This window comes from Miniopterus schreibersii, assembly GCF_964146895.1.
Source record: "Miniopterus schreibersii genome assembly, chromosome: 19".
In the NCBI taxonomy this organism is placed as follows: Eukaryota; Metazoa; Chordata; class Mammalia; order Chiroptera; family Miniopteridae; genus Miniopterus; species Miniopterus schreibersii.
The window spans coordinates 26,791,510-26,819,046 of NC_138119.1; the positions used below are offsets into that span (position 1 = coordinate 26,791,510).

General features: G+C 43.7%; 1 protein-coding gene across 2 annotated transcripts in view; it reads left to right on the plus strand.

Annotated features, from left to right (window-relative positions):
* Positions 1-203: 203 nt before the first annotated feature.
* KCNH1 (potassium voltage-gated channel subfamily H member 1) overlaps positions 204-27,537 on the plus strand; it is a gene marked incomplete at both ends in the record, with an annotated part of 265,348 nt that continues 238,014 nt past the window's right edge. For both annotated transcript variants that reach the window (XM_081121280.1, XM_081121281.1), the window contains 3 exons: positions 204-282; positions 22,206-22,329; positions 25,779-25,885. In XM_081121280.1, coding sequence (XP_080977406.1) covers positions 204-282; positions 22,206-22,329; positions 25,779-25,885 — 310 coding nt within the window. The remainder of the gene's footprint in view (positions 283-22,205; positions 22,330-25,778; positions 25,886-27,537) is intronic.

A 27,537-nucleotide genomic window follows, 5' to 3' on the forward strand; every position in this document is an offset into this window, starting at 1 on the left:
CACGGCGAGGCGGGCGGCGGGGAGGGAGGCGCGAAGCGGGCGCGAGGCTGGCAGCCGGAGGGAGCCGCCGCCCCTGCCCGCCCGGATCCCCGTGGGCCGCATGGGGCGCGTCGAGCCGGGATCGCAGGCGGGCCCGGCGCCCCGCTTCCTGCTGCCGTGAGCAGCCGCGCCGGGCAGCCCCCAGACTCCCCGCTGCCGGGAGGATGACCATGGCCGGGGGCAGGAGGGGACTGGTGGCCCCGCAGAACACGTTTCTGGAGAATATTGTCCGGCGGTCCAATGGTAAGGGGCGCGCTGGGGTCCCGGCCCCCAGGCTTTCCCTCCGCGCCTTTATTGCGGACGCGTCCCCGCGCTCGGCGCCAGCGATGCAGCAGAGGCGCGGCGCGGGCGCCCGGGCAGCCTCGGGGGCTGGGAAAGGCGGGCCGGGCGGGCACGGGGCTGGTGGGCCCCCATCCCAAGGGGAGAGGTGTCCTGGGGACGCCTTCTTGGTGTCCTCCGCGGAGAGCCTGACAGCTGATGAGCGAAGTGCTGGGAAAAGTGCCGGGGCGCCGGGCGCCCCGGGAGCGGCAGCGCGTCCCCCGCCCGCCAGCCCAGCCCAGCCCTCGGCGGAGGCTCGCGGGGCGCCCGGGCTGCGCTCCCCGGCGCCGCCCCCCAAGCGGGGGGCCCGCTGTGCGGACGGGTCTTAGGACCGGCCGCAGGCTGCCCCAGGCCGCCCACCCGCCTCGAGGGGACGCTAAGGCCACGCGGGGCAGAATTTCCTGGACTCGGGTGGGAAGCGGAGGGCACAGGTGCAAAGCCGGCGAGGTGGTCACAGGTCCAACCCGCCGTAGCCCCTCTCTTCCAAACACGACAGTGTTTTATGCCCATAAACCGTGCTCACCTATCAATTCCCAAACTCACCGAGCCCGGAGATCTCCGTTACCCAATAAACCGACGCTCCCCGCCCCTCTCCCCTCCTCGTGGCATTGAGAGGGACAGTGGGGGACGAGCGTCCTAGAGCTGGGCTGGAAAGGAAACCTTTCAGGTGCCCTCAGGACCCACAGCGAAGCGCCCTGGCTGAGACGCTCGCAGAGCCCGTGGGAGCCGGGCAGTTGGAAGGGGCACAGGGAAGGCGGCCAGCCCTGGGCCCCTCTCCTTCCAGAGACAGGACATTCATTGGGACCCCAAGCGCTAGCTCAGGAAATGGGCTTTAAACATGTGTAAATATCTTGGTTTCAGAGGTGTAAGGAGCTTGTGTTAAAGCTATGGGCTTCTCTTTGGTTTAGTTAGGGAGCGAGGGGGAAGGTCATGAAAAGTGACTGATGCTACTAAGAAATACTCTTTAAAAAGTGATTTAAGCTTATCTTATAATAAAAAACTTAAACCAGTTTAGCAAATTGTGTATTAAACACTTCTTAGAAATGATCGTTTACCATGTGCCTCTTACAAATAAGACTATGGGAGAGTTTCTGGTCAGTCACCTTTCCTTTCAAGGTCTTTCTCACCCAAACTAACTAAGGTGGTGGCTTTTAGAGCAAGGTCACAGCTATTACCTGGGCATGCAAAGGGATGACAATTGATAATTATTACATGAACAGCCACAATGTATTCTTCTGCCATAAAAATGCTGGAGGTGTTCATAGGTTTTAAAATAAAATCACTATTTAAGAGTTAATGTGCTGCGATTGCTATTGCTATTGGCCTGTTAAGGGGTATGGAGGCAGTCTTCCAGATTTGGGGGTCCCCTTGCCAGTGACATCAACTTTCTTATAAATCTCAACAACAATTTCATTTTTTTGGTGAAGAGGCAGAGTCCTTTAAGTGGGAGGGAAACCCAGTATCTAATGTAAACCATATTATGTTTTTGAATGGAAAGGGCAGTAAGAGAATCTTACATGTAATAATAGTCACAAGGTTCCTTGGGTTTGGTAGGAGGAACTTAAGAATCCTGGGGCTAATATCACAATAAAATAAAAATTAGAAAAAAGAATCCTGAAGCTGATACCATAATTTTAAAAAATCCTGGAGTTGAGAAGGCAGAATACCTTCTAGTTTAGTTGATCTTAGAGCCACTTCTCTATAGGCATATGTAGAACATCAATAGAATAACTAGCTGGGAATATGTTTAGTCTGGCACTTTAGTTTCAGCACCACTTCCAAAAGCTTGACTTCAATTAACCAACCAACCAAACAGCATCAACAACAAAAACAATACATGTTGGGAGAAGTGGATGAACTTTTAAAATTATGTGTTATTTCAGAAGAAAAGGTTCTGATCTTGAAATGTGGAATTTAAGTTTGTAGTGATCTCTTTCATAATATTGCCTGAACACAAATAGAAAACAATGTGGACTCTTGGAAATACCACAATATCTACATGCCTCGTATTATTTTACTGTGATGGAAAAAAGTCTATTTTAAAATATTGATTGTCTCCTCCTAAAATCCACCAGCCTTGTTTTGGGCATTACAGTATTTTAAATAACATCTTACCTTTAAATAGCACTACTTTTTGATCACTTTATTTGGTATTTTCTCCCAGCGGTTTTTATGCAATATATTTGTTTCTCTTTTAAAGATCAGCAAACTGAGTCCTAGGTATATTAAGTGACACTCAAAGTGGCAGGCAAGCAGTGCCTGAGGTAGGTGTTCTTCACAGGATAGCATTCATCTTTCTTGTAGCATCATTGTTTCTCAGAGTTATGACTTAGCCTGTGGAGCTGTTTTCCTGATCCTTAAAAAAAACTATCCTTATTATATGCTAATGGATAACAGCACTGACTTTGGGGGCATTTGAATATCTGGCCTCTGGAACCTCACAGAACTGCAGGATAAGACAGACCTGAGATCTAGCGTGTCCTCCTTCCCCATCAGCGTATAGATGAAAAAATTAAAGCCCAACTTTTCCTCGAATAATTAAGGGCAGAGCTGATGAGGCCCTAAGCCTCTTGACCCCAGTGTCACGTTCCTTATGCTACACCATGCAATGACCTTCCTTGTTTTACCATTACTTTCTCTAGAGAAGCATAATTTCCCAGTGGAGATTAAATAAAATGTTATAACAACAAGAACAACATCCATTTTGGCTAACGGCCACGCTGTCGCATCCAAACAGATTAACAGGGCAAAGGAGAAGCTAATTCTGTTTCAAGGGAGGGCGGTGGTTTTACCTTTGTCAATGGTTCGGCTAAAGGCACAAGCAGGATAACATTTGTGTGCCCATTACAAAATATTAAGTCACTTTTCATAAAATATCACCTTTGATCCTCAGAAGCCAGCAAAGGAGGTGCAGTGTTTCCATTTCAGAGTTTTGGGTTAAATAGTTTACCTACGGTTAGATCATAAGAGGGAGTTAGAAATGGCAGTTAAAGGCAGCTTAGGGACTAATCAGCAGTTGTGACTGGGTTCATTCATTCCACAAAGATTTATTGAGCATACTTAATGAACACTGGGGATGTAGTGAGAAAAAGGAACCCTCCTACCCTGAGTAGGTTACATTCTAGTAAATCTTGGTCCAAGGATCTTGCCCCCATTCCACGATGTTTCCTGGCTTGACACTGGATTAAAAAAACAACACTTTTAAGGCATTTATTGGTCTTGATGGGACTAAACCCTAATTTAACTTTCTTTGATACATACTGAATCCTATTTGAAGAGATTTCATAATTATCTCTTAATTGGGTAGTTGTAAGTAGTCAGCAGTCAGCAGGAATGGGCCAGATTTGATTTGATTTTGCTTATGGTCATACTGGCCATCGTTTCAAATCCTTCTGTTGACTTCGTTGCCACAAAGCCAGCCTGCTTCTCTTCATATTCATGGTTGGAAAAGTGCTGCTCCAGAATATTTTTTGATTGTTGCTTAAATCTGTAGGCACTTACTTTCAGAATGCTTGCTGAAGCAAATAGGAGATCTGGCTTGGGAAGGCTGGCAGATCTTAGTGCCAGGAAACTACAGAAATATTACCCTAAGTGGTCCCATCCGAGCAGAACATATGCTTTAGTGCTCAGAAACCTATATCAAACAGTTGTAGGTGCCAGTAAGAATCCACGCACATTAGCAGGAGTGAAACCCAGCACATTTGGGTCCAGATTTATGTACATGTATAATTTACAGATTGCTAAATCAGCTGTGTTTTTGCACAGTGTTAAGTTGGTTCAGGTTGTTGATATAATTAGTTAACAAACAGAATGAGAGCCAGGGGTAGTGTTGTGTCTCCTCACAGATGTGCTGAGCCACGGGAATATTTATAAAACAGAAAACTAGTTAAAATCCATTCTTACTCTGAAAGGGGAATAGATGATAATCTGGATTATGACCCGCCCGACAGAGTTTGTTTTTTCTTGTAACATATCCTAAGATAACCTTCAGCCCAGGCTCAGCTGTCTTTCTCCGAAAGTGTCAGAGAGTTTAATCTATTGGCTGATATTAGCTGGGGGATTGAGAAGACGAAGTCTTATGATTTCACAGAAGGCAATAAACTCCAAACTCCATGATTTTTATGAAATCCATCTATTTTTATTAACATATAGTTAAAGAATAGATGCATTTGAGGAGTATGTGGGTAAACCGAATCTCTGGCTTCCTTTTTCCCTGACACCAGCTCTTCATTTATGATGGAGCTTCATTGGGCAGTGGGTCCTTCAGCGTCCCCTAGAAGTTCCTCATTCTCTGCCCCCCTGTATTTTTGGTTAGACAGTTAATGGCTTGGAAACAAACATTTAAAATGTACTTTAGTTCTTTACTGAAAGGAACCTGTTTTGAAAAGTGAGTGTCTGCTTTATATATTTAGGATATCTGGGCCATGGTTTGTTTTTGGATTTTTTGTTTCTTTCTTTAAGTGGCCACACCTGTAATGGGTGAGAAGGAGAATCACGGAAACTTAGGTCTGAAGGGACATTCTTTACAGTTCCTTTTCTGCTGTTTGAATCATCTCCGGAACATCCCTCCCAGTGGTTTTCTAGCCCATGCTTGAATAGTTCCAGTGATGGGACACTCACTCTCTTACGAGGAATGTTCTGTTTCCAAGAAACCGTAGTTGTGAACTCCTTTCCTCTCCCTCTCTCCTCCCCCCTTTCCTCCCCCCTTCTTCTTTCCCTTCCCCTTCCTCCCTCCCCTTCCCTCCTCCCCTCCTCTTCCCTCCCCTTCTTTGTTCTTTTCATTGTTTTCTTTTCTGCGTTTCTCTTCTCTTTTCTCCTCCCTGCCCTGTTCTTATTGTTGGTGTCATTGTTTGGTGTCACCAAAACCTGCCCTCTCCCAGCTACCACTCGTTTGAGGTCTGCCCTGTGGAATGAAACTGACCTAGCCCACTCCCTTTTCCACCTGAAAAACTTTTTTTTTTTGTAGCTTGGTAACAGTTGTCTTGATTCTTGTCTCCCTTTTTAACCTTTTAAAAATTGTTTAATACCACAATAGGAAGGCACATAAAATAATTTTGTACAGCTTAATGCATTTGTATGAAGCAAATACTGTGCAGCCACCACCTGTGTCAAGAAATCGAATGTCACCAGCTCTCCGGAAGCTCCTGATCCCAAGTCCCTTGCTCTCCAAAGGGAACTGTCTCCCGATTTTAAGGTGATCACTTGCATTTCCTCCTAATTTTACCACCTTGTTTTGAGTTCCTGAGCACTGTAGTTTATTTGTTCTGTTTTTGAGCTTTATTTACACGGGACCCAGCAGCACGTGTTCTTTTGTCAGTTGGAGATCCATCCCTGTTGCTGCGTGTCCTGTGGGGTTTCATTGTCACTGCTGTGTGGTACTTTATGGTATGATCATAACACACCCATCATTCATCCATTCTGAATGCTGTTGATGGACACGTGTTCATTTGCAAATTGGCCCCTGTACACAGAAGGCAAGGAGAGACCGAGGAAAGAGGCAGACCACTCCGCAGTGATAGGTGGCAGGCTCAGTAAACAAGGGAGTTTACAAACAAGGCTGCAGATGGGTAGATCTCTGCCCCGCCTGCCAGAATTTTAAAAGTTTACAAAGAGGCCTTAACTTGATTCATTCGCGTGTCAGGCCAGATGGTTTCAACAGCACCTTAATTTCTCAAGGCTGTGTCCTTGAAATAGGTCCCACTGTGGGAGCCGTGGGCAGAACATGCATTCCAAGGACAGGGCAGGGGCTGAGGAGCCTGAGATTGCCTGGGTCCAGCTCAAGAGCCAACTGGCAGATCACATCCTCTCAATGAACCCCTCCAACAACATGTGAGTTGTCTCAAGTATTTTGCTATTAATGCTGCTACAAACATTCTTGCACATGTCTTTTGGGGCACGTGGACATATATTGGGTATATGCCTAGATGCATATATTTAACTGGTGTAGAGGCTGCCAAACAATTTTCCGAAGGGTTCATATCAATTTACACTCCCGCCAGGAGAGTCAGAGGGTTCTTATCACTCCACATCCTTGCCAACACTTGGTATTTTCCCCTCTTTTTTTTCTTCCTTTCAATAATGACATTGTCCAAACAATCATGTAATAAAACAGGGTCACTTAGGGTTATGTTAGTAGTGAGCACATGATCAAAAAGAAATGAAAATAAAGCTCGCTCTTGTCCTTTGGGGGGCATTAGTATCTACTGTGTGTTGCAATGTTCTCACAGTGTGAACTCACGCGCACGTGATAACAAATGACGTGAAAGACTTGCACAGTTAGAATTGTGTACAAAGGGCATATACAGAGGGTGTGTGTGTGTGTGTGTGTGTGTGTGTGTGTAAGGCTCGTTTTCTTAAATTGAGAAGCAGTAAACCCTGGGGACAGAGATTATATAAGAATTAGAGCTGGAAGTGGGAAGGAACTAGGAAGTGAATGATTTATGTTTATTTTAGTGAAAGAAATAAAACAAAACGACTGAGGGAAAGGCACAGATTTCATGGATGCATTAAAAAAAATCAAAGACGAATTGAAATACAAAGCAAAGGCTAGTCTGTGGTTCAGTTTCATAAGCATGGTGGGCCTCCTATGTTCGGGGTGGGGAATACCAAAGTGACAGATGTTGTGATTTCTTATGGAGGAATCCACGTTGAAGACACACATGCATTGTAAACCTCTCCAAAGGTTTAAGAGAGAGTATGGCAAGTCAACACGTCCTATACGTTTTCCTCTTATAAAACTCCTCACCTAAAATTATTCTTAGATTTCATAGCTATTTCTTTTTTTTTGATGTTAGAAGTGGGATGACCAGATCCTTTTAAGTCAGTTTAAAGAAGAAGATTGCAGAAGGTGTGGATCTTTGTTCTGAGATTTTAACCAAGCCTCATGCCTCTGGGCTATCTCTTCACCGTCTTCTTTGGCTGCTTTCTTGGGTTGCTCACCCATTGCAAGTTTCCAGCATATCCTAGATGCTGGAATTTGTTTGCTGCTCCACTTGTTCTCGATGCAGGTGTCGTCTTGCTGACCAGAGTGCAGTCTGGGCTTCAACATCTCCCTCAGTTTCATGGTCTCTGCTCTAACAGACATGCGCTCTTGGGAGTGACAAAACTATTTAAAACTCTTCTGATTGGGTGTTATCGAGTTATGCCAAAAATCAGAATCAATTTGCTTACTCATCCCAAGATTGCTCATTGTGTAAATTAAAATGACAACTTTTCCGTTAGTCCTATGCTGCAGAAAACTGATGTTCTGAAATTAATTGAATCAATTCTATAATTATTAATCCTATAGTAATTAATGCACTGAGAGTGTCTCAAAACCATTGTTTGTCAGAGCTTTGGAAAGGTTCTGCAGGGACATAAGATGCTTCTGGAAAGAAAAGGAAAGACCTCTCATTACCTCCTTTTTCCCTTAAAGCAATAGCATGGGCATCCTCCTTCCACTGGCATTCTCAGAGTGCTGGAATCAGCATTTGCAAGATGATACCAGATTGGCAAGTTTTACCGATATTTATTTCCTGCTTAACTTTCACTTCTATGAAGAGTGAATTTGGAAAGCACATTTTAGACTAGAACTTCACAACCATGAAGAAAATGGAGTTAATTTGAATGATAAGACTATATTTATTTCATCTAAGTGCATTTTTAAGTTTTTATTTTCTTTACTTTTGTTTTCTCTCAACATCATAGGGATTGACTGGATTAGAGTTCTATGCTGCTATTATTAAGGTTATGCTTTGAGCCTCTACATGACCCGTGTACTACATATCATCTGCTTGCCTCCTTAGAGCCATTCTCTCTTTTTGAAAGTTAAATTTATTGGGGTAACATTGGCTAATAACATTATATACATTTCAGGTATGCAGTTTTATAATCCATCATCGGCATATTGCATGTGTGCTCACCTCCAAATGTCTAGTCTCCCGCCACCATATATTTGACGCCCTCTACCCTCTTCGTTTTCCCACGGCCCCCTTTCCCTCTGGTAACCACCATACTATTCTCTGTGTCTATGAGTTTGTTTGTTGTTTTTTGTTTTATATCCCACATATGAATAAAATCATATGGTTCTTGTTCTTTTCCATTAGACTTATTTCACTTAGCATGGTGCTCTCAAGATTTCATCCTTCTTACGGCTGAGTAGTATCCCATTGTATGTATGTACCACATCTTCTTTATCCAGTCATTCATCCAAGGACTCTTAGGTTATTTCCATGTCTTGGCTATTGTGAAGAGTGCTGCAATGAACCTAGGGGTGCATATATCTTTACGAATAAGTGTTTTCAAGTGTTTCTGGTAGATACCCAGAAGGAGAATTGCTGGGTCATATGGTAGCTCTAGTCTTCATTCTTTGAGGAACCTCCATACTGTTTTCCATAGAAGCTGCACCAATTTGCATTCCCACCGGCAGTGTACAAGGGGGTTCCTTTCCCCCCCACATCCTCTCCAATGCTTGACATTTCTTGTCGTATTGATAATAGTCATTCTAACAAGGGTGAGGTGGTATCTCATTTTGTTTTTGATTTGCATTTCCCTTAAAGCTAATGAAGTTGAGCATCCCTTTTCTTTCCCAAGCTGTCCTTCATCCTGGGAGGCTGACCTATGTGGATTACGTCAATAGTCTCTTGTGTTTTCTGGCTCCTGGCTGGCTTCAGCTTGTGGGGCATCCCACTGTGAGATGGGAGGGAGGAGGGGGGGGGTTGTGGTATTAATTCTCCTAGTTTCCTCCCTGCAGTGTCATCGTGGCCTAGCTGTTTTCCCTTGAATGATAAAGTTTACATCTCCAGCTTGCTCTCTTTGGGCTTGGGTAGGTTTAGGTGGCTTAAAGTTTCCAACTGTTACTAACCCTGGAGTACTGCACTCTCCCTGAGGTTTTCCTCAGTGGTGAGCTGGCTGGTACTACCTCTCAAGATCTGATCATGCATATCTCTTCCATATTCCTGGTTCAGGAACGTCAGAACTTGGTAACTTGAAATCTGCCATGATTGGAGTATTTACACCTCAGAAATTGGCAAATGTTATCAAGCAGGCCTCCCACACCCCCAGTGAGTTACCAGCACACCACTACCAATATCTCACCCATGCCTTTGTCAGTAACACTCTTCTAATTACCCATCTAAGTGTGCCATTGTCTTCTTGCCAGGTCTCTGCCGATAGAACCAGTTATTCGTTCTCTGGATGAAGTACTTTCTCAACCTTTAGTCCAGATCACTTTCAATCACCGGGGTGAACTTGGTGAGGAGGGGTGGTGCGTTCAGCTACTTCTTTCAACGTAGCAAAAAACACCTGTGTTCTGCCTGATGCAGGCAGTGTGTGCCTGCCATTGCTTTAAACTCAGCAAGCTGGTCATCTATAGGCTTGATAAGCTACTTTCACATTTCTTTTCCATCTTTTTTCACTTTCATACTCTCAGAAATCAGGTAAGCCCATAAGTAAATTGGGAGTTTATCAGATACAGTAGACGCCAGCTAATATTAGTTCTAAGCACCACTTATAGTTATTGGTTTTAGTCATGACCTTGGACAAATTAAATAGGCTTTCTCACCTGCATGCCTGGCAGTGTGCCACAGGTTTTACGTGAGTCATCTCCTTTAACCTTCACTGTGACTCTATTCTGTGGGTACTTTTATTATTCCCATTTTCCAAGTGTAGAAACTGAGGTTTAAAGAGATTAAGTAAATTGCCTTTGGTTAATTTCTAGTAATAAAATCTCTAGAAACTTGTTAGAAATGCCAGTTCTCAGGCACCTACTTCATACCTAATGAATCAGAAACCCTGGGGGTGGGGCCCAGTTATCTATCTTGTGCTAGCCCTGCAGGAAATTCTGATGGACATTGCAGTTTGGGGGACAACTGCTCTCAAGACAACCCCATCCATTGCCTTTTTAAAAAAATCCTCACCCAAGGACATGCTGAGAAAGAGAGAGAGAAACATCGAGGTGAGAGAGAAACACCGATTGGTTGCCTTTGAACTGGCAACCCTTCGGTGTGCAGGACGATGCTCAGCCAACTGAGCCACTCTGGCCGGGCCCCATGCATTTCTTTACTAGAGAGGTAAATGCTCAGCTGCCAGGGTGTGTGGATGGAGGGTGTGTGTCAGAGAGTGAGTGCACCTTTTGTCTGTAGACTTTCAATTTGTTTCCCAGTTTTTGCTCACATCTCACTGGTGCCTCTAGTAGTACCTGGCATTTCATTGTCCTAAGTCTCCGCAGAGACCTGCTGGACCATTACCCCCCTCCTTGCCTAGATCCCTCTGGAAATTTTAAATCGTAGCTTCCTCTGCCACACATCATCTTCTGCCTGCTTTTCACCTTCCAGAAATGGAGCTCAAGCCTGCTGGTAACTCCCTTCTCTTTGTTGTTGTGGGTCTACTCCACTTAACTTTTCAGCCATCCGTCAGGGACGAGAAAATAAATGGGTGTGCTCGATCCACGCTGTGGAAGTAACAGCTGATACGTTTTAAAGACGGAGGAGGTCCCGAGTTCTAGTCCGTCTTCAGTCCGATGAAATTCCACTTTAGACTCTTCTCACTCCCTAGAACATCCAGGAATTGCGCTCTGGCCCACTTCATTGCATGCAGCTTTCTGTCATTCCTGTCAGACGACAGAAAGGAAACAATTCAGTTGAAGTTTGATGGCCTTTATTTAAGGGAGAGCAACCCGCGGCCTGGGTGAGTGCGGTGGAGCGCTCTTCCCGACGGATTTGGGCAAGAGCGAGCTTGCAGGACATTTAAGGCAGCAGCGCAGCAGCGGGGGGATGGCCTGGGAGCTTGGCCAGCAGGTCCTGTTGTCTTGGGTAAGGTAAGCTGGCTGCCCCTGGGGTGGAGGACTGTGGTTGGTGGTAGGTTTCCTTGACAATGAAGCGTTTCCCGTGCTGGGTAACTTAGGTTTAGAGCTGTGACGTGGCCAGGCCATTTTGTGGGTCCCCATGTATGAGTTAACTTTATCATCGTCTCCCCCAACTTTCCAATCCCAACCTCTCATTTGTCTGCCTAACGCCTTCTCTTTAAGTTTTCTGGTTTTCTTCTCCCTGTATCTCCCTCTGGCTGTTGGTCTCAGTCTCCCTCCTTACTCTCTCCTGTACTGTCTCCAACAACCTTGGCCTCTCACCCTCCAGGTCTGGCTGCCTGTCTCTTTCTTGCCCTTGGGTGCCCATTCTTCGGCTCTGGCTCTCACCCTTGTACGTGCGCTCTCTGTTGGCCTGTCCCCTGTCCCCACATTCCATGTCCCTCCATTCCCTCCCTCTCTGTCTGTCTTCCTGCCTGCCTGTTTCTGCCCGTTGTTGCCTGCCATGGCTCGTCTCTGTTGTCTGTCTCTGTTGTCTGTCTCTGTTGCCGTCTGCCTTTTTTCTGTATTCCTGTCTGCGTCTCTGTCTGTTATCTGTCTTTGTCACTATCTGTGTGTCATCTCCCTCTATCTGTCCTTGTTTGCTGTCTGTCTTTGTCTGTAGTCTCTGCCTCCTTCTAAAACCAATTCTGCCCCTGTCTGTCTGTCTCTGTCCATTGCTTCCTTCACATGCCTCATAGCTACTGTTCTGTGCACCTGTCCCCATTTCTCTCTCAAGACTACTTTTCCCCATCCACCCACCAGAATGTACGTGCTCAGCTTTACAGAACTCACAGCCTCAGTCTTAGTTTTTGTTCTGGAGAGAAAATCTAGTTGGCCCAGCCCTGACTATGGGTTGTTTGGCCAGTTGTCCACTCCTGGTCTAGTCTGCTGTGCCTGGGGACTGGGTTGGGGAATGGATATGGAGTTATGTGCTGTGTAGAATGGGACAGATAAAGCCAGATAGGGAAGTTGGACATAGCTTTCAAGTGGACAGATGTGTCCCCTGCCTTCCTGCCATGTCTGGGGCAAAGTAGATGCTCAAACATGTGTTGCATTGAACTGAGCTGCTCTGAGATTCCCTTCCTTCCATCCTGGTGCTATACCCCATCCTTACTGAGCCATTTACTAGGAAAGTTTTAAAATAACAGATGAGGCAAATGTAAAGCTAACTTAAAAAGGTCTTTTTCTAGTACCATTTAATATTTTTATATTGCTTACTTTGAAGCACTGTTATTTTGGGAGGTTCTGGGAATGAATTTTTTGGTACTATTCAATAATGGCTTAATAGTTTTGTTCAAAGTGCCTATAATATGTACAGCTGTGCATTAAGAAAGTATTATGACTATAAAAATGAGAATAACTGTTGATTAATTTATTGTACCACTTTTTAGCAAGTGATTACACAAATAAATATTTCCCAACAGTAATTCAGCATATCACTGACCTCTTATTTATTAAGTAAAGCATCACTGAGTAGTAAAAAAATCTCTGCATTTCTAACACAATTTCATGTATATTCTTTCTCTTCCATACTGCTTGTGAAATGGATTCACCTATTTTTATTGTTTTAAAATGCTTTAATTTGATGCTGAAAGAAGATGGAGGTCATGTTTTGGAAACCGTGTACTTAGTGATAACTACCCAGTAAATGCAGTGTTTGAGTTTGCTTTTGAAATTGAAACCTCCCCATTGTAATTTACTGACTTAATAAAAAATGTATTTCTGTAGGATATTAAAGTCAAAGGCAAAGCAAATAACTATTGAATCTCTAGGGAGTTCAGTTTGTATTGTGCAAAGATTGGGCCCTTGACAATTTACAAGAGTGCCTTTCATGGAACTTTGCTGTTGAAAACATACAATAGAGCCACAGAGTGGCTTGCTGATAATCAAGAGTTTAGACGTCTTATTTAGGTGTATCGTACCTACTAAGCTGCTTACTTTCCATCCTATCCTCTCCTTGCTCCCCAATGTTACCAAATCTTGATCTGTCCTTTTGGTTTATTAAAAAATTGATTTCTGGCATAGATTTTATTTAAGGTCCAGCAAATCAAACCATTGTTTCCTGGTCTTTGTTTACTGCTTGGGGACAAACTTCTTGTCCTATTCTATTATTTCAATCATTATTTTTTCTGTTGTTTTAAAATAAAGGGAAATATATTTTTACTCCCACGTGTTTTTTGTAAGAGCACCAATACCCTTAGTAATCTATACCATTGCCAAGTGTTCTCTAAGTAAAAATACCCGAAGTTGTTAGAAGCACACGGTGGAATTTTTTACCGTAGCCCTCTAAATGGCCAGTGTTGGTGGGCAGTCATACGCTTCTGTGAGCTGCTTGCCTAATGGGGCCCAAATGGAGACACTTTTCTAAGTCATTGCTTTGGTTAGTTTCTCCTTTGTTATATTGGTGGTAATTATGGTGAAAAGCAATTTTCCCATAATTTCTTTTTAGAATATCTCTTTGTTATGTTTTATGGGCAAATGGTAGGTTTGGAATGATTCTGACACGCTTGACTGCCGCAGTGCAGCTTGGCTCAGGCCCGATCAGCTGAGGAAACTTCACATGGTGGGGGAGGGGAGCCTTTGCAATTTTTAGAGAAATGTTTGTTTCCTCCTACAAGGAGGCAAACTGTGTGCAGGCTTAGGAGGGTTGAATTTAGGGAACCGTACATTCACTCTTGCAGCTAAAGACTCTCAAGGGGTCAAAAGGCATCAGAGGGAGGCTGGAGAATCTGGCTAATTTGCATCAAAACCTGGAGACAGAGGGAACTTTCAGAGGAGAGCCAATGAATAAATCATGGCCGGGGCAGCCAGGTGGAACCCACACATCTTACCCAACAATGTGGGAGGCACTTGGTAGGTTTAGAAAAATATGAATTGTTGGCAGGCTTGGTGCTTCACGATAGGCCACTGGCTGATTGGAAGTACACGTTCTACCTGCAGAGCCATATATGTATCAAGAGCCTATGTGTTACCTGGGTTTTACTGGTTCCAAAGGTGCGGTTAGGTATTTCCTGTATGTATAAAAGGAAACGCCAACATGTAATTTATTGCTACTGTAGAACCCTTTGACCTTAAGGTACCTTTTTATTTTATATTGCACATCACATCATGTTTCTAAACCCAAACAGTTCTATTAAGCAAAAGCCCAATACAGCATGGTTCGCCTGAAATGTGTCGCTTCCCACTTAGTTAAGTTTAGAAATTAAGTTTCTGGTATTTTTATTTACTTATTAATTTTCAATTTGTTTTGTATTGGTTTTGGGTGTACAGCTTAGTGGTCAGACAATCATATATTTTACATAGTGTTCCCCTTGATAGTTCCAGTACCCCAACTGGCACCATGCATAGTTACTACATTTATACTTAAATTATATTAACTACATTTCCTGTGTTTTAAGTATGATTCCTATGCTTTACTTTGTTTCCTGTGCTTTACTTACTTCCTATTAACTATATTAATACAGTTAACTATATTTCCTATGCTTTACTCACCTTCCCCTGACTATTTTATAACTACCAACAATTTGTGTTCTCAGTTCTCCAGCTTAAAAAGTGACCCCTGCTCTACAGAGTCCAGCGTTAAAGAAGTGATGTCTCAGACTAATGCCGGGTGGGGTGGGCGGGTTGCAGGTTGCAGAGACGCACCTGCTTTATTGTTAAGAATCCATTTACTTAAGAGAGTCAGCTTTCATTGTGCCAGAAGCATGGAGATCCTCTGGTTTACTCCAGTGAGACCCACAGAGATGTAGGAACTCACCCACACAGCTCTGTAGGGGCAACACTGCCACTAGAACCCAACTTGTCCCCTAGCCCCTGCTGTTCTTTCAGATGGTGCCCTGGGAACCGTAGGGGTTTCTGGGGAAGGGGAAGAAGATGGGTGGACTCCCGGGGTGTCTTTTACTCCCCATTCCCCCGTTGGTTTCATTGTTGACTAGGTTCCTCAGAGCTGCTCCACGCAGTCTCAGGGCCTCTTTCTCACCAGGTGGCCTCTGCTCGTAAAGTCCACCCGTCCCTCCAGTAGTATGGCTGGACTTCTCACAGGGCAGCTCTGGGCTCCCCGAGGGCAGAAGCAGAAGCTTCCAGGCCTTAACGCCTAGGCGTGGCATTGACATGGCATCCATTCTACTGCAGTTTATTGGTTGAAGCAGATCACAGGCCCATCCAGGTTCAAGGGGAGAGGACTTAATAAGCACATGAACGCAAGGAGGCAGTTTTTTGTGTGGGTGGGTGGGGAGCTACTAGTGTTTATAAACATTCAACTGTTCACAGTGATGCTTTGACAGTACCAGCTGCCATAGAGCTGAAGGCTGAGACATGTAAGGGGCTGCTGGTCTCTTCTAAATATATACATATATTTTTTAAAAAAGAAAGAGAAAGTGGAAAGGACTGACAGAGCACCAGCAGCCTTCTGAAAGGGATGGTACTGACTCTTCCCCTGTGGGTGTTTTGTGAAGATTCTCACCTGTGTGATTTGGCAGTGCCAGGAGGCAAGACAATGGGTGACATCTCAATACTCTGGGATCTTGGAGTTTTGACCTTTGTTTGTTGGAGCTTATTTACCTCCATTCCCCCAGGTTTTTACTCAATTGAAGACTGTCTGAAAGAGTCCAACAAGGGTCAAAAAGTCTCGGCATTATTACTGTTAAACTGGATTGAAAAATATGGCAGTGCCACTTGTCTTCTTCCTCAAGCCTAGATTTTGGCTTCTGGATCATGAGCAACTGACCTGCTCCTGGGCCAAGAAGCTGGAGGTGACAGAGCACAGGGCTGGCAGGCCTGTCACAAGTGCATCCTGAGTATCACAAGGAGACAAGTAGCTCAAGCCCGCTCTTCCCCCACCACTCTGGAGCACAGGCAAGTCTGAGAAGCCAAGACACACAGAGTGGATTTCTCCTGCTCTTGGGATACTTACTGATATCTGGTTAGTCTACTTAGAGAGGTATACGTGAAGGGGATGGCGAAAGGGGTCGAGAGTATTCATTACAGCAGTTCTTCCTGGGGATGGGCAGACACTGCTTCCTCTAGTGGAAATTTCAGGTGTGGAAGGATAAGTGTTGACCTCATAAAAACTCTTTATTGAAATAGAGCTATAGAAAGGTACTCATTTCTGCCAAACCTAGAGTCCTGGAGTACTATCAAGGACTTAGAGGGAGTTGTAGAATTTGTGAGCTATGGCCGTACTGATTTTGTTAAAGATTATTGCAGAATGTTATATAGTTAGGAGCATTGACTTTGGTGTTTGTGATGATTAATTTTATGTGTCAACTTGATTGGGTATGAAATGCCCAGGTATCTGGACAGACATTACTCAGGGTGTTTCCGTGAGTGTTTTTGGATGAGTTTAACATTTAAATTGGCAGACCGAGCAAAGCAGATTGCCCTCTCTAATGTGGGTGGGCCTCATCCAATCAGTTAGTTGAAGGCCTGAATAGAACAAAGGGCTGATTTTCCCCGAATCAGAGGGAATTTTTCCTGCCCGATTGCTTTGAGCTGAGACGTTGGTTTTCTTTCGACCTTTGGGTTTGAACTGAAACGATGGTTCTTCCTGGTCTCTTGAGCCTGCCCACCTTCAGACTGGAACTTGAATTACCAGCTCTCCTGGTTCTCAGGCCTTCAGACTCAAACTAAAACTACACCATTGGCTCTCTTGGGTCTCCAGATTGACAGCTACAGTTTTTGGGACTTGTTGGCATTCATAATCACCTGAGCCAATTCCTTGTAGTAAATCTCTTTACATATATACCTCTTAGTAGTTATGTTTCTGTGGAGAACCTTGACTAAATACAGCGTTGGACAGTCCCAGCTCTATTAGTTGCATGATCTAAGAAAATTTCCTTCAACTGCTAAGCCCTCTTTCAATATCTACAAAAATGGGCCCAAAACTAGAGCCTGTCCGCCTCATGGAGTAATGATCCAGTGACTATTAACACGTTTCATGATGGTGATGATGATGATGATGATGAAGACAATGACTAAGACAGTGTTCTTTTCATCAGTGAAGAATGGCAGATGTCCTAACAATTCTCTTTAGACTCTCTAATATCATCTATGCAGACCAGGCCAGTATTGATGCAAACTTGGGAGATTATGTTTTTTGATGTTTTGTTCATGCAGTGGGTTACTTTCTTAATTAAGCTTTGCTTGGCTTCAAAGTAAGTTTTCATTCACTGAATTTGGAAACAGTGACTGATCCCAGAGCAGCCTGGGTTTGGATGTGGAACGCACGCTGCTCCGTTTGGCTGGGAAGTTAGCTTCCCCTCACTAGAGCCCTCTTACTTGGCATTCCGAACCAGCGGGAACGTTGCCAGCCGCCTGGAGGAATTAAGAAACCTTGACTCAGCAAAGTTGCTGTCATGGAGTCTTTGTGCCACAATTTAGGCACTTTTTAAAAGATTTCCTGCTTTCTGAAGCCTTTCTCGTCTTACGGCAGACATACTTCTGGAGGCTTTGTGGCAAATTGACTCAGACCCACCTAGGTTCACTTCTTTATTTTATTTAATGGATCTTCTCTCCCTTCCAAGCTCCCACCTCACTGAAAAGCAAGGGGAGACTAGTTATGGGGGACTCTGAACTTCCCAGTTAATGGTATCTCAGGCTCTTCCAGTTTAAGTAATCTTTGTGGGTTTCTCTTGGGTTCAGATGCCAATTCTACCCATCGCATCGTTTCTCTCCAAGATGGTATGTGGGGTGGAGGCAAGCACTTGGCATGGCCTCTGGGGCCTTAGATCCCCAGATGCAGAGTCTTATATTCTCCTTCTAGTTTCTTGGGTCTCTGGCAATAGCTCTGGTGTGCTGGTCACTGGGTGACCAACTGATCTGTGGGGCTCAAGTTTGCAGCTGGTGAACGTATGTTCCATTCTTTGGATTGAAAAGAACTTGGTGCCCTGTCCCAAACCTATACATCTACACATTCTCTCTCTGTCTCTCTCGTTCTCACTCACCCTGAAGCTTACTTCTGATATTTGCCTGAACCCTCAAGTTGATCTTTGGCTTGGCAGTCTCATAAAACATGGCCTTTGGTCACCTTACTCCACTGTGATAACCATCTGTTCATGCAACTTCAGCAGCAGCAGCAGCAGCGGGGCAGTTGGGAACTTCTGGATTCTTTGCAGGCCCTATGGGAGTGGAGGGAGGCTCAGTAGTGCTAACACAGCCAGGTTTGCTGTGCAACACTTTTGAGTCACTAATGTGGTGTTCTCTCCTACCCCTGAGTCTCAAATGGGAATCCAGGCACAAATTCTCCCCTTTTCTCTGCCTCTCCTCTGTCCCTCCTCTGCTCCAGTCACTGTGTGGAAGCAAGACTGTTATAGAAATACGTCAGCACACTACATTTTAAGAAGTAAGAGGCCATGGTTTGTAAGTGAGAGAAGAGACAAAACATTGCAAAGACTGACAGGAGAGCCCAGGCATTTATAGGAGGAGCCATTACTTCTACCAATGTCAGTATTTCCTGAGGGCATCATTGCATATCACAAGGTAAATCATAATATACACTGACAATACTGGTAATGTTGACTCAGCAATTAAAAAATCTTATTATACTTAGTATATTTTTATAGGAAGGCTCATAAATATTAGGTGTTATAAAGATTTTCATAGAAATGGTCTGATTTGAGTATTTGAAATGGAATAAGAAGGAGACTATGTAATATAATGATTAAAAGCATGGATGTTGAAGCCGGATAGACCCTGGTTCAATCCCAACTGTAATTTGTTATGACTATGTCCTCAGAAACTCAGTTTCTCCATGAGCAAAATGAAATCCATGACACCTCATTCAGTGAAGTAATACCGCCTCATAAAGATTGTTGTAAAGATTTAAAAAATCTTAATATATAATAAAATACTTAGTATGGAGCCTGGAACAAAGTAAAATATCGACAGATGCTACCCACTCTCAGTAATACTTGGAAAATAGCTTATGTGGACCCCTTAGTTCCTGATGAGCTATGGGACGTTATGGTATTTGTATGGGTAGTTCTGGTCTTGCAACAGATTGTGTTCTGGAAGTTAATTTTCACGTCAATTATTTGTAGTTCATAACTTGAAGATAATCGAGAATATGCCCCTTTTCCAGCCAAGCAGAGCGGGGTCACATGTGCGTCCCAGGGCAGGAGAGAGAGTAAGACTCACTTTCCTGCTGGAGGCAGATGGCTTTCTGTCTGGGACTAGAATTCTCTCCTCCACTGGCCCCTGTCCCTGGATAAGAAGGGATGCCTGGACCTTCTGCCGGGAGGTGGGAATCTTGCTCCCTGCAGGCTCTCATTTCTTGCTTGGGTTAGCAGTAGAGAAACTGTTTTGGAATTGTAAATTCTACAATGGGAAATCCTCTGAGTGATGATTCTGTTCTTACGGCACTTCCTGTCTGTTTCCTTTCTAAAGTCAAAGAAGATGCTAGTGGACTTACTTGGTTTTCCCCCCAACAAGGCTGTAGGTGAATATGCTCCCCAGGGACAGTGGGAATGCCTGAGACATGATGACTGCCTTTAAAGGTTGACCCAGAATACTTTTATGAGAAATTGCAGTGATATCTGGAGCTTGAAATATATCCTGGTGTCACCGTTTAGTAAATCAATAACTTAATCTTTTCTGTTTAAATTCATTAAAAATTAAGAATATACTTATTTTTATCAAAGTAATATATGCTCATGGTTAAAAAAAAAATCAAATGGAAGGGTTTATAAAGAAAAACAACCATCCTATACCATGTCCCTTTGCCCATTCTGCTCACCAAAGACCACATGGTCTAATGTCAGCTGTTTCTTCTTATAATTTCTCCCATGTCTCTAAATAACATGCATCACAACTATTTCTCCATTTATTAACTTTAGATATCTCATGACTTCTGTTAATTTGGCTGAGGTTTCAGCTCACTTTATTTACTTTCTACCTCCTAAGATTATATTGCTCCCTTATTGGTTATTTTTGCAATTTTAAGTAAAATACTATTACCTTTCTTTTTTGTTATAGCAGCTCGAGACACCATCTTAGGATTGTTTTATTTCTCCAAGCTTATCGTTTGTATTTTTACAGGGTCAGGATTGATGATGTTATAGTTAGATACTTAATAATTAAATAGTCCATGCTTGACTATGCTGATTTTAAAAATTGGAAATGAATAAGATGTTTACAGTTATGACAATGATGGGATATAGTGTATTTTGGTTTCCTTTCTTGCACAGTTTTGTGGTGTGTTTTTTTTTATGCCTCTAATTTCTTTTCCTGCCATCCAAGTTTTAAACTTTGCTGCCAGACCTTTGTTTGTGCTGAGTCCTCTGTATAGAATGTTTTCTTCCTTCCACAACCTTTTGAGTTCACCAAAGGCAGGCATCATACGTTCATGTTTATGAATATTGTTTTTGCATCATCTCTAGCAGTTATATATTAGGCATTGGAACATTTAAGTGAATCTTACTCAGCCTTCCAGACTAGAGCAAGCTCAGGTGTGCTCCCCTAAATCACAGTCCTTTACTTCCCTTAAACAGAATTAATCATTTTCTCACCTCTTTATTTAGCTGTGCACATGTCTCTTTGCTCTAATAAGTTCGTGGAGTGTACGCACCACGTCTTTGCAAGGTAGATATTGCCAGGGTCTTGCATTATGCTTGTTACCTAGTGGGTACTCAGAAAAGTACAGGATCACCTCATTTTATTGCACTTCACTTTATTGAGCTTTGCAGATATTGCATTTTTTCCCCCCTCCAAATGGAAGGTTTGTGGCAACCCTGTATTAAGCAAGTCTATGGTGCCCTTTTTCTTCAACAGCATTTGCTCACTTTGTGTCTCTGTGTGACATTTTGGCAATTCTTGCAATATTTAAAATTTTTCATTATTGTTATGTTTGGATCTTTGATGTTGCTATTATAATTGTTTTGGGGTGCCATGAAAAGCACCCATATAGTATGGCAAAATTGATCAATGTATGTTGCATGTGTCCTGACTGCTCCGAGACTGCCCATTCCCTGTCTCTCTCCCTCTCTGCAGGCCTCCACATTCCCTGAGACATAGTAATATTGAAATTAGCCCAATTAATAACCCTACAGTGGCCTCTAAGTGTTCAAGTGACAGGATTCCCAGTCAGGGCACATACCTAGTTTGCGGGATTGATCCCCAGTTGGGGCTCGAACCAGAGCCAACCAATCGATCCATGTTGCTCTCTCACATCGACGTCTCTCTCTCCCACTGTCTCCCTCCTTCCCTCCATCCCTCCCGCTCGTTCTCTCTCTCTAAAATCAATAAACATATCCTGGGGTGAAGATTTAGAAAAGTATGTGGGAAGTGGTGAGAACACACCAAGCAGCTGGATATATCTGGCTTTCTTAATCCCTGCAGCAGAAGTGAGTGGTGGGCTGGTGCTCTGTGAAAGAGCTCTGGAATGCAGCTTCTGTGGCTACAAAATCTCAGACTCAGCAAGGAGGTCTCGCCATTGCGAGCATCTCCACCAAAGCTCTTGTATTAGCAGGGGCTAGTCTCTTCCTCACCGAGAGGAGGGCTGTCTGTGGTGTGTATGTTCCAAGAGGCAAGTCCTCTGTTCCCTTCCTCTGCCCCTCTAAGAAGGCCTTCTCCTCCTGGGATGGGCAAATGTCAATCAGGGTCACCAAGGCCAATTTGTAGCTTCTGACCAAAAGACTGACAAGCCTCAGATGCCAGATGGAGCACAGAATAAATTATCTTGGGATCTCTCTTGTTTCATATTACTAGAATACTGTCACTGAGATGAAAATTCAGACTGGAAAATGTCCCATGGGAATCGCTGAATTTCTACAGGATTTGTTGGTTGGTTGGTTAAGCATGTTTTCTTTGTATACTTCTTCTTGGGGTATAGTAACCTTATCATTTGTATTCAGATTATTTGCTCTGAATTACTGTTCTTTCGGATTCCTCGAAGGGCTTCTTCCCTGTTCAAGAGACTGTTATGGAGGGAAGCAAAATTACCTGGCATAGATGACATTATTTATGTCTTCATTGAATCTCAACTAATGTTTTACTTCATATGCCCCTTCTTTTTTTTTTTTTTTTTAAACAGATACTAATTTTGTGTTGGGGAATGCCCAGATAGTGGACTGGCCTATCGTGTACAGCAATGATGGATTTTGCAAGCTGTCCGGCTATCACAGGGCAGAAGTGATGCAGAAAAGCAGTACCTGCAGGTATTTATAATCAGGGCTCTTCTCTTGGACCGTCTATCCTGGTGTCTTTCAGAAAAAGAAAATGGCTTACTCAGTGTGGGAACCGCCTTGCTCTCATTCAGCGTTTACTCAGGAATATTTATGGCGATATCATCTCCACGTCACGCACTGCACTGGGAAGATCAAAGGCCTAAAACATGGTTCCCACAGACTTAAAACTGCTGAACTCCCCCAGTCAGTGAGATGGGCAGAAAACCTAGAAAAAGTCAGAAAAATAATTTTCTCTATAAAATGTGAACTCAGAAGTTTATGAGTTTTTAGATAAAATGGAATGTGAAAGTTAGAAGAGTAAATAAAATTAAATAAAATTTTAGATGATTAATTTTTAGGATTTATGGCTATTTTAGAGAATAAATACACTGTTGGAAACAAGGGCCTTGTTTATAGAGCTTTTCATCAAAAAAAAAAAAGAGAAGGGAACCAATATTTTGCTGCCTTCTAATTCTTGTTGCATCTCTCTCTGATCCCTAACTCAAAGGCAGAGGCAAATGGTGCTAACAGTGTAGCTTGTGTATTTGACAGGCTCAGTAACCAAGCAGCACCCTTGGGCACTGGTGTTAGAACAGCTCTTTTAAAGCATCTTCAAGGTGTTGAGTGGAGCACAGAGCCTGCCCCCTGCCTAGCGTTTCCCTGCAGTGCCCAGGCAGGCCTGGGCTCAGCATAGCCTTTGGCTCCTCTCACTACCCCCCTTCTTTTGAGTCCTCTGTCTTCAGTGTGTTTGCATGAAGCGGAACCATTTTCCCAGTCCTTCCAAATCAAGCAATAAATTCATCTACGAAGGGTGGGGAAAGCTGTATAACCCAGGCATCGTCTTAGGTTTTCAGAAGGTGTGTTTTCATGGTATTAAGTCAGCCAAAGAACTAGTTTGGTGAAAAGTATGAAATGTTTTGAAAATATTATTTTCTTAAATTTTAGGTTTTGGGGACTGGGAAATAGGAAGTTTCAGATATCCCCTCCCCCAAAGTTCAAAGGTTTGGAAGTGATGACTCTTTAAGTAATGTAATAGAATCCTCTTACATTCCTGGTATGCTTTTACCCTCTTAAGTGTCTATGTCTAGATCTGTATCTATATATGCACATATGTATTCAGAACAAATTGGGAGAGTTAGCTTTGCCTTTTAGTGGGACCTGAACAGCCTTTCCTTACTTTTCTTGCTTCTTGTTAGCTATAATCAGATACTTTAAGAAAATCAGATATGTTTGTTCATTTAGCCAACTTTTTTTTTTTTTTTTTTACATACAATTCTAAGAAGCTCATTTAATTCCCTGAAGCTGTTCCTTCTCTAGAAGTAAAGTAAACCTACCTTGTGTAGCTATAGTCATCATTGCTTAGGAGCCTCTTTTGCTTAATTCTTGCACTGCAGGCATCTGAAATCCAGTGCCCAGGAAAAGGAACCTTACAGCACAGTTTAAGAAAGCACATAAGAGGATGAAAGCTGGGTGTCATGATGGCCCCTTTTTTTATTTGAAGACTCCATTATACAGGCATTTGTTTTACCGTATCAAGAAAATTGCCACCATTTATGGCCAGCATCACATTACTTAAATGGAGGTCACTTATCTAGCAAATTAGCTCAGAGAAAGTGGGAGGAAGCTAAAAAGGCATCCGAACAACCGGCTAAATAAAATGGTCATAGAGCTTAAGTTTTTACCTCCTAGGAGAAATCTTCTGGGCAGAGCTAATTTAGTCTTGATCTATTTTTTTAAAGGTAACTCAACAAGCCTAGTTATCGCCTTTCCTGGTTTATAGTAGAAAAGCACCCAAAGGTAGAATGTTACAGGAGATAAGCGTAGGGGAACCACAGGCAATAACAGCTCTCAGTGGGCTGGGAAGGGACATAATAGTAAAGGAGACACAGAAGTCATAAGGTCCACAGCTAGGACACTGTCCTTACAGGAGGCTGGAAATCAGAAGCCTGCAGTAAGCCCAAGGCTGTTCCATATCAAACTAAGCATCGCATTTGACTTGGTGGTTGAGGAATTGCACTCCAGAACCTCTGAGGTTCTTCTTAGCTCTGAAGTTCTCTGATTCTGGGATTCCAGTCATCGAGAGTAAGTTAGCTTGCATTTGGTGTGCACAATTTTAAAGGATGGGGAGTGTATTCTTTAGGAACCCATGCCACAGCTTCTACGTTACCTAGGACTTGAGGGCTTGGTGTCACTGCTTTTGTTAATGTTGCCTGAAGGCCTGCGGTGGGCAGGAGAGATGTTCGTTGGACCCATGGTGGGGGGTGTCAGAGGACTGGCTTTTCCATCCCCATTGAGAGATGGCTTTCCTTCTCTTTCATTTTTGTTAGTGTCTGGTGCCATGGTTCACTCTGCCCCATTGGGGGTGTCTCCTGTTCCTAGAGGGATAAACCCTGGTCTTCAGACCATAGGCAGTGGGGCCCAGGAAGACGGTTCATTCTGGCAGATTTTCTGTCTCTGCCGAGAACCAGTACTAGTAGGTAGGAGCTTCTACTCTCTAGAAGTTTTCTCTAATTTCCTCCATGCTGCTGCTTTATTCCCTTAGTCTGCTTTTCTCCAAGCATGAGCAGGAGGGAGTCAGAATTTGTAGGATTTCATCATCTCAATTTTTTTAACCAACACTTTCTCCTTCTTTTGGGGAGGGAGCAGACGGTAGGAAAACAGCTGCACAGGCTAGGGGCTGAATCTTCTGGTTCTTTAGCTCTGTCTTAATGTTTAGGGCGTCAGATTGCACCTCTTTTCTTATTTGGTTGGAGAACTTTTGTGATCTCCCCCCCCCCAAACTTTATTTTATTGGGAGTTAGAAGAAGAAAAACCTGTGGTTAAATTTCCTTTGCATCTTTCGTAAGAGTCCTTTCAGGATGAAGTTTAAAGCACTCCTCTGGCTTCTATGGCCATGCTCTCCTCCACGACCTGGCCTGTGCTTACCTCTCTGTGTCACCTGTTGCAAAGCTTCCCTCATGGCTTCCATTCCAGTTGGACTGACCTGAACTACATTCAGCTCCAGAATTAACCTCACTCTCACCTCTGTGCCTTTGTGCACGCTCATCTTTTGCCCAGAATGTTCTTTTTCTTGCTAATTTCCACTTTCTCCTTAGATCTCATTGGTCTTTCCCGCCGGGAATCCTCCTCTGACACTCAGACAGTGCTCTCTGACTGTTCTGTGCTCCCTGATTCCTCATGGGTGGGTTGTACTGTTTTCTGATCTACTCTTTTCCAGTGTGCCTTTCTTAGTAGACTGTTTATTTTGGGGAACAGTGATGGAGCCTTGATCACAATCGAATTAGTAAATCCTTTTTGATGGGATGTTTTCAGTGCGTGTGTATGTGAGTGTGTGTTCGTCCTACATAGCACAGTGCTAGGTGTAGAACAGATATTTAACATATGCTGGTAGAATAATAAATATTTGCTAATCTAACTGTAGCTCTTTTTTTGATTTGCAGTTTTATGTATGGGGAGCTGACTGATAAAGATACGATTGAAAAGGTGCGGCAAACCTTTGAGAACTATGAGATGAATTCCTTTGAAATTCTGATGTACAAAAAGAACAGTGAGTATCCAGACCGCTCTGCACCGTGTCTTAATGTGCTGGGCATGGTAAAGTACCTTCTGTTCCTCTGGCTGTCTTGGGCTTTCTCCCCTCCTGTCAGCTAAATGTCATCGCGTGAAGCCATTGTGGGCGTTGGGATAGATGGTGTGAATTGATGAGTGAGACCACTCCTCATTGAACTTGTCACTAGCCAATCAAGACTTCTTGGTCTTTCTCCTGCCACGAGCTAGTGTTTTTCCTGTTGATGTACTTCTGGTGAACTGCTGGCCTAAGGCACTTGTAGGCCTTAGACCTTCTTGGGGGAAGGGGAGAGCTGGGACAGAAACTCTGTGGGGTTCGTCTTTGTATCTATCTTCCATAGCACTTAACACAGCGGGTAACCCCAGTAGGTGGCCAATTAAGAGTCTGAATAAAACTTCGCTCTCCTGGCGACCTCAGTTTTCCATTATAGGCAGTATTGGTATTTCACAGTGCATTGCTAATTTGTATTTGTTTTGGCTACTATTACTTCCACAAAGTATGTTGAAGAAGTTTTAGGTCCATTGTCGTGCACAAGTAGAAGGCTTGCTTCTGTCTCAGGAGAATGGAGAGTGGCTATATTAGAAGTATGGAAAGTGGGGCACACAGTCGCAGCAGGACTGCGGAGGCGTGGGGCAGCTATTTTATTTGTAAAGAATCCTGATCTTTATATGTAGGATTGAATGGCAGGTCATTGGTTCAATAGAGCACCTTCAGAGCAGCTCAGATGGCACAGTAGGATAAGTGTTTATTTTAGTGGTTTTCAAAGTGACGCGTTTTGCTCTGGAAAGCCGAGGGCACACGCTGCTTTTGTCTGGAAGGAGCTGGGGCTTGTTTTCCGTCGGTGTATTGGAGCAGGCAAATGAGAGGACTGTTTGCTTGGTGGTTTGTGCAGATGCTGGTCTGAGGATCAGCTCTGGGCATCCACAAATCCAAGAGGCTTTGTGGTCCTGGAGGTTTCATGTTAGAGATGCTGGCTTGCTCCATCTCACTATTTCAGCAGTAGGTCTGGCGACCTTATCCCACTATTCAGCGTAAGATAAATGAGGTGAAAGACTGTGAGAGGTTCTACACCAGTCCTTCCACTATGGGGAACACGGCTCCGAGCGACAGCTCTGACCAGGAGCACGCCTGCAGTGGCCTTCTTTCTCCGCACGCGTGTCCAGTTGATGGAGTGAGTTAAAGGTTTTCCACGCTGGCAGCTTTGTGTACTGAACAGTGTGGATTTCCCCAGGACACAATACTAACTGGGTAGGTGTGTCACCCAAATAATTTTTGTATTTCTATTTTGCTTCAAAGGTTTCAAGCTTCATTAGACTATGCATTTATCTTGCTCGAATTCAACTATATGTGCTTGGCACAAAAGGGAGAGAGAAGGAAACATAATTTAAATTGAGTTAGTGATGTCACTTGCCATTGCCCCCGAGTGGGTATGAGATGGGAAAAGGGAATTCGCTCTTCCCTCAGCTGCCTCCAGGGCTGGAGGTGTCATTGTGTCTCCTTGCGCTGAAGGTGATTCTGGCGTCAGAAGCTCTGAACTTCAGTAGACTTTGCCTCTGCTTGTGAGCCAGTTAGTTCAGCTGAATTCAGCAGTCAGCATCCCTCCCCTCCCTGGAGATTGGCTGAGGTGGGCT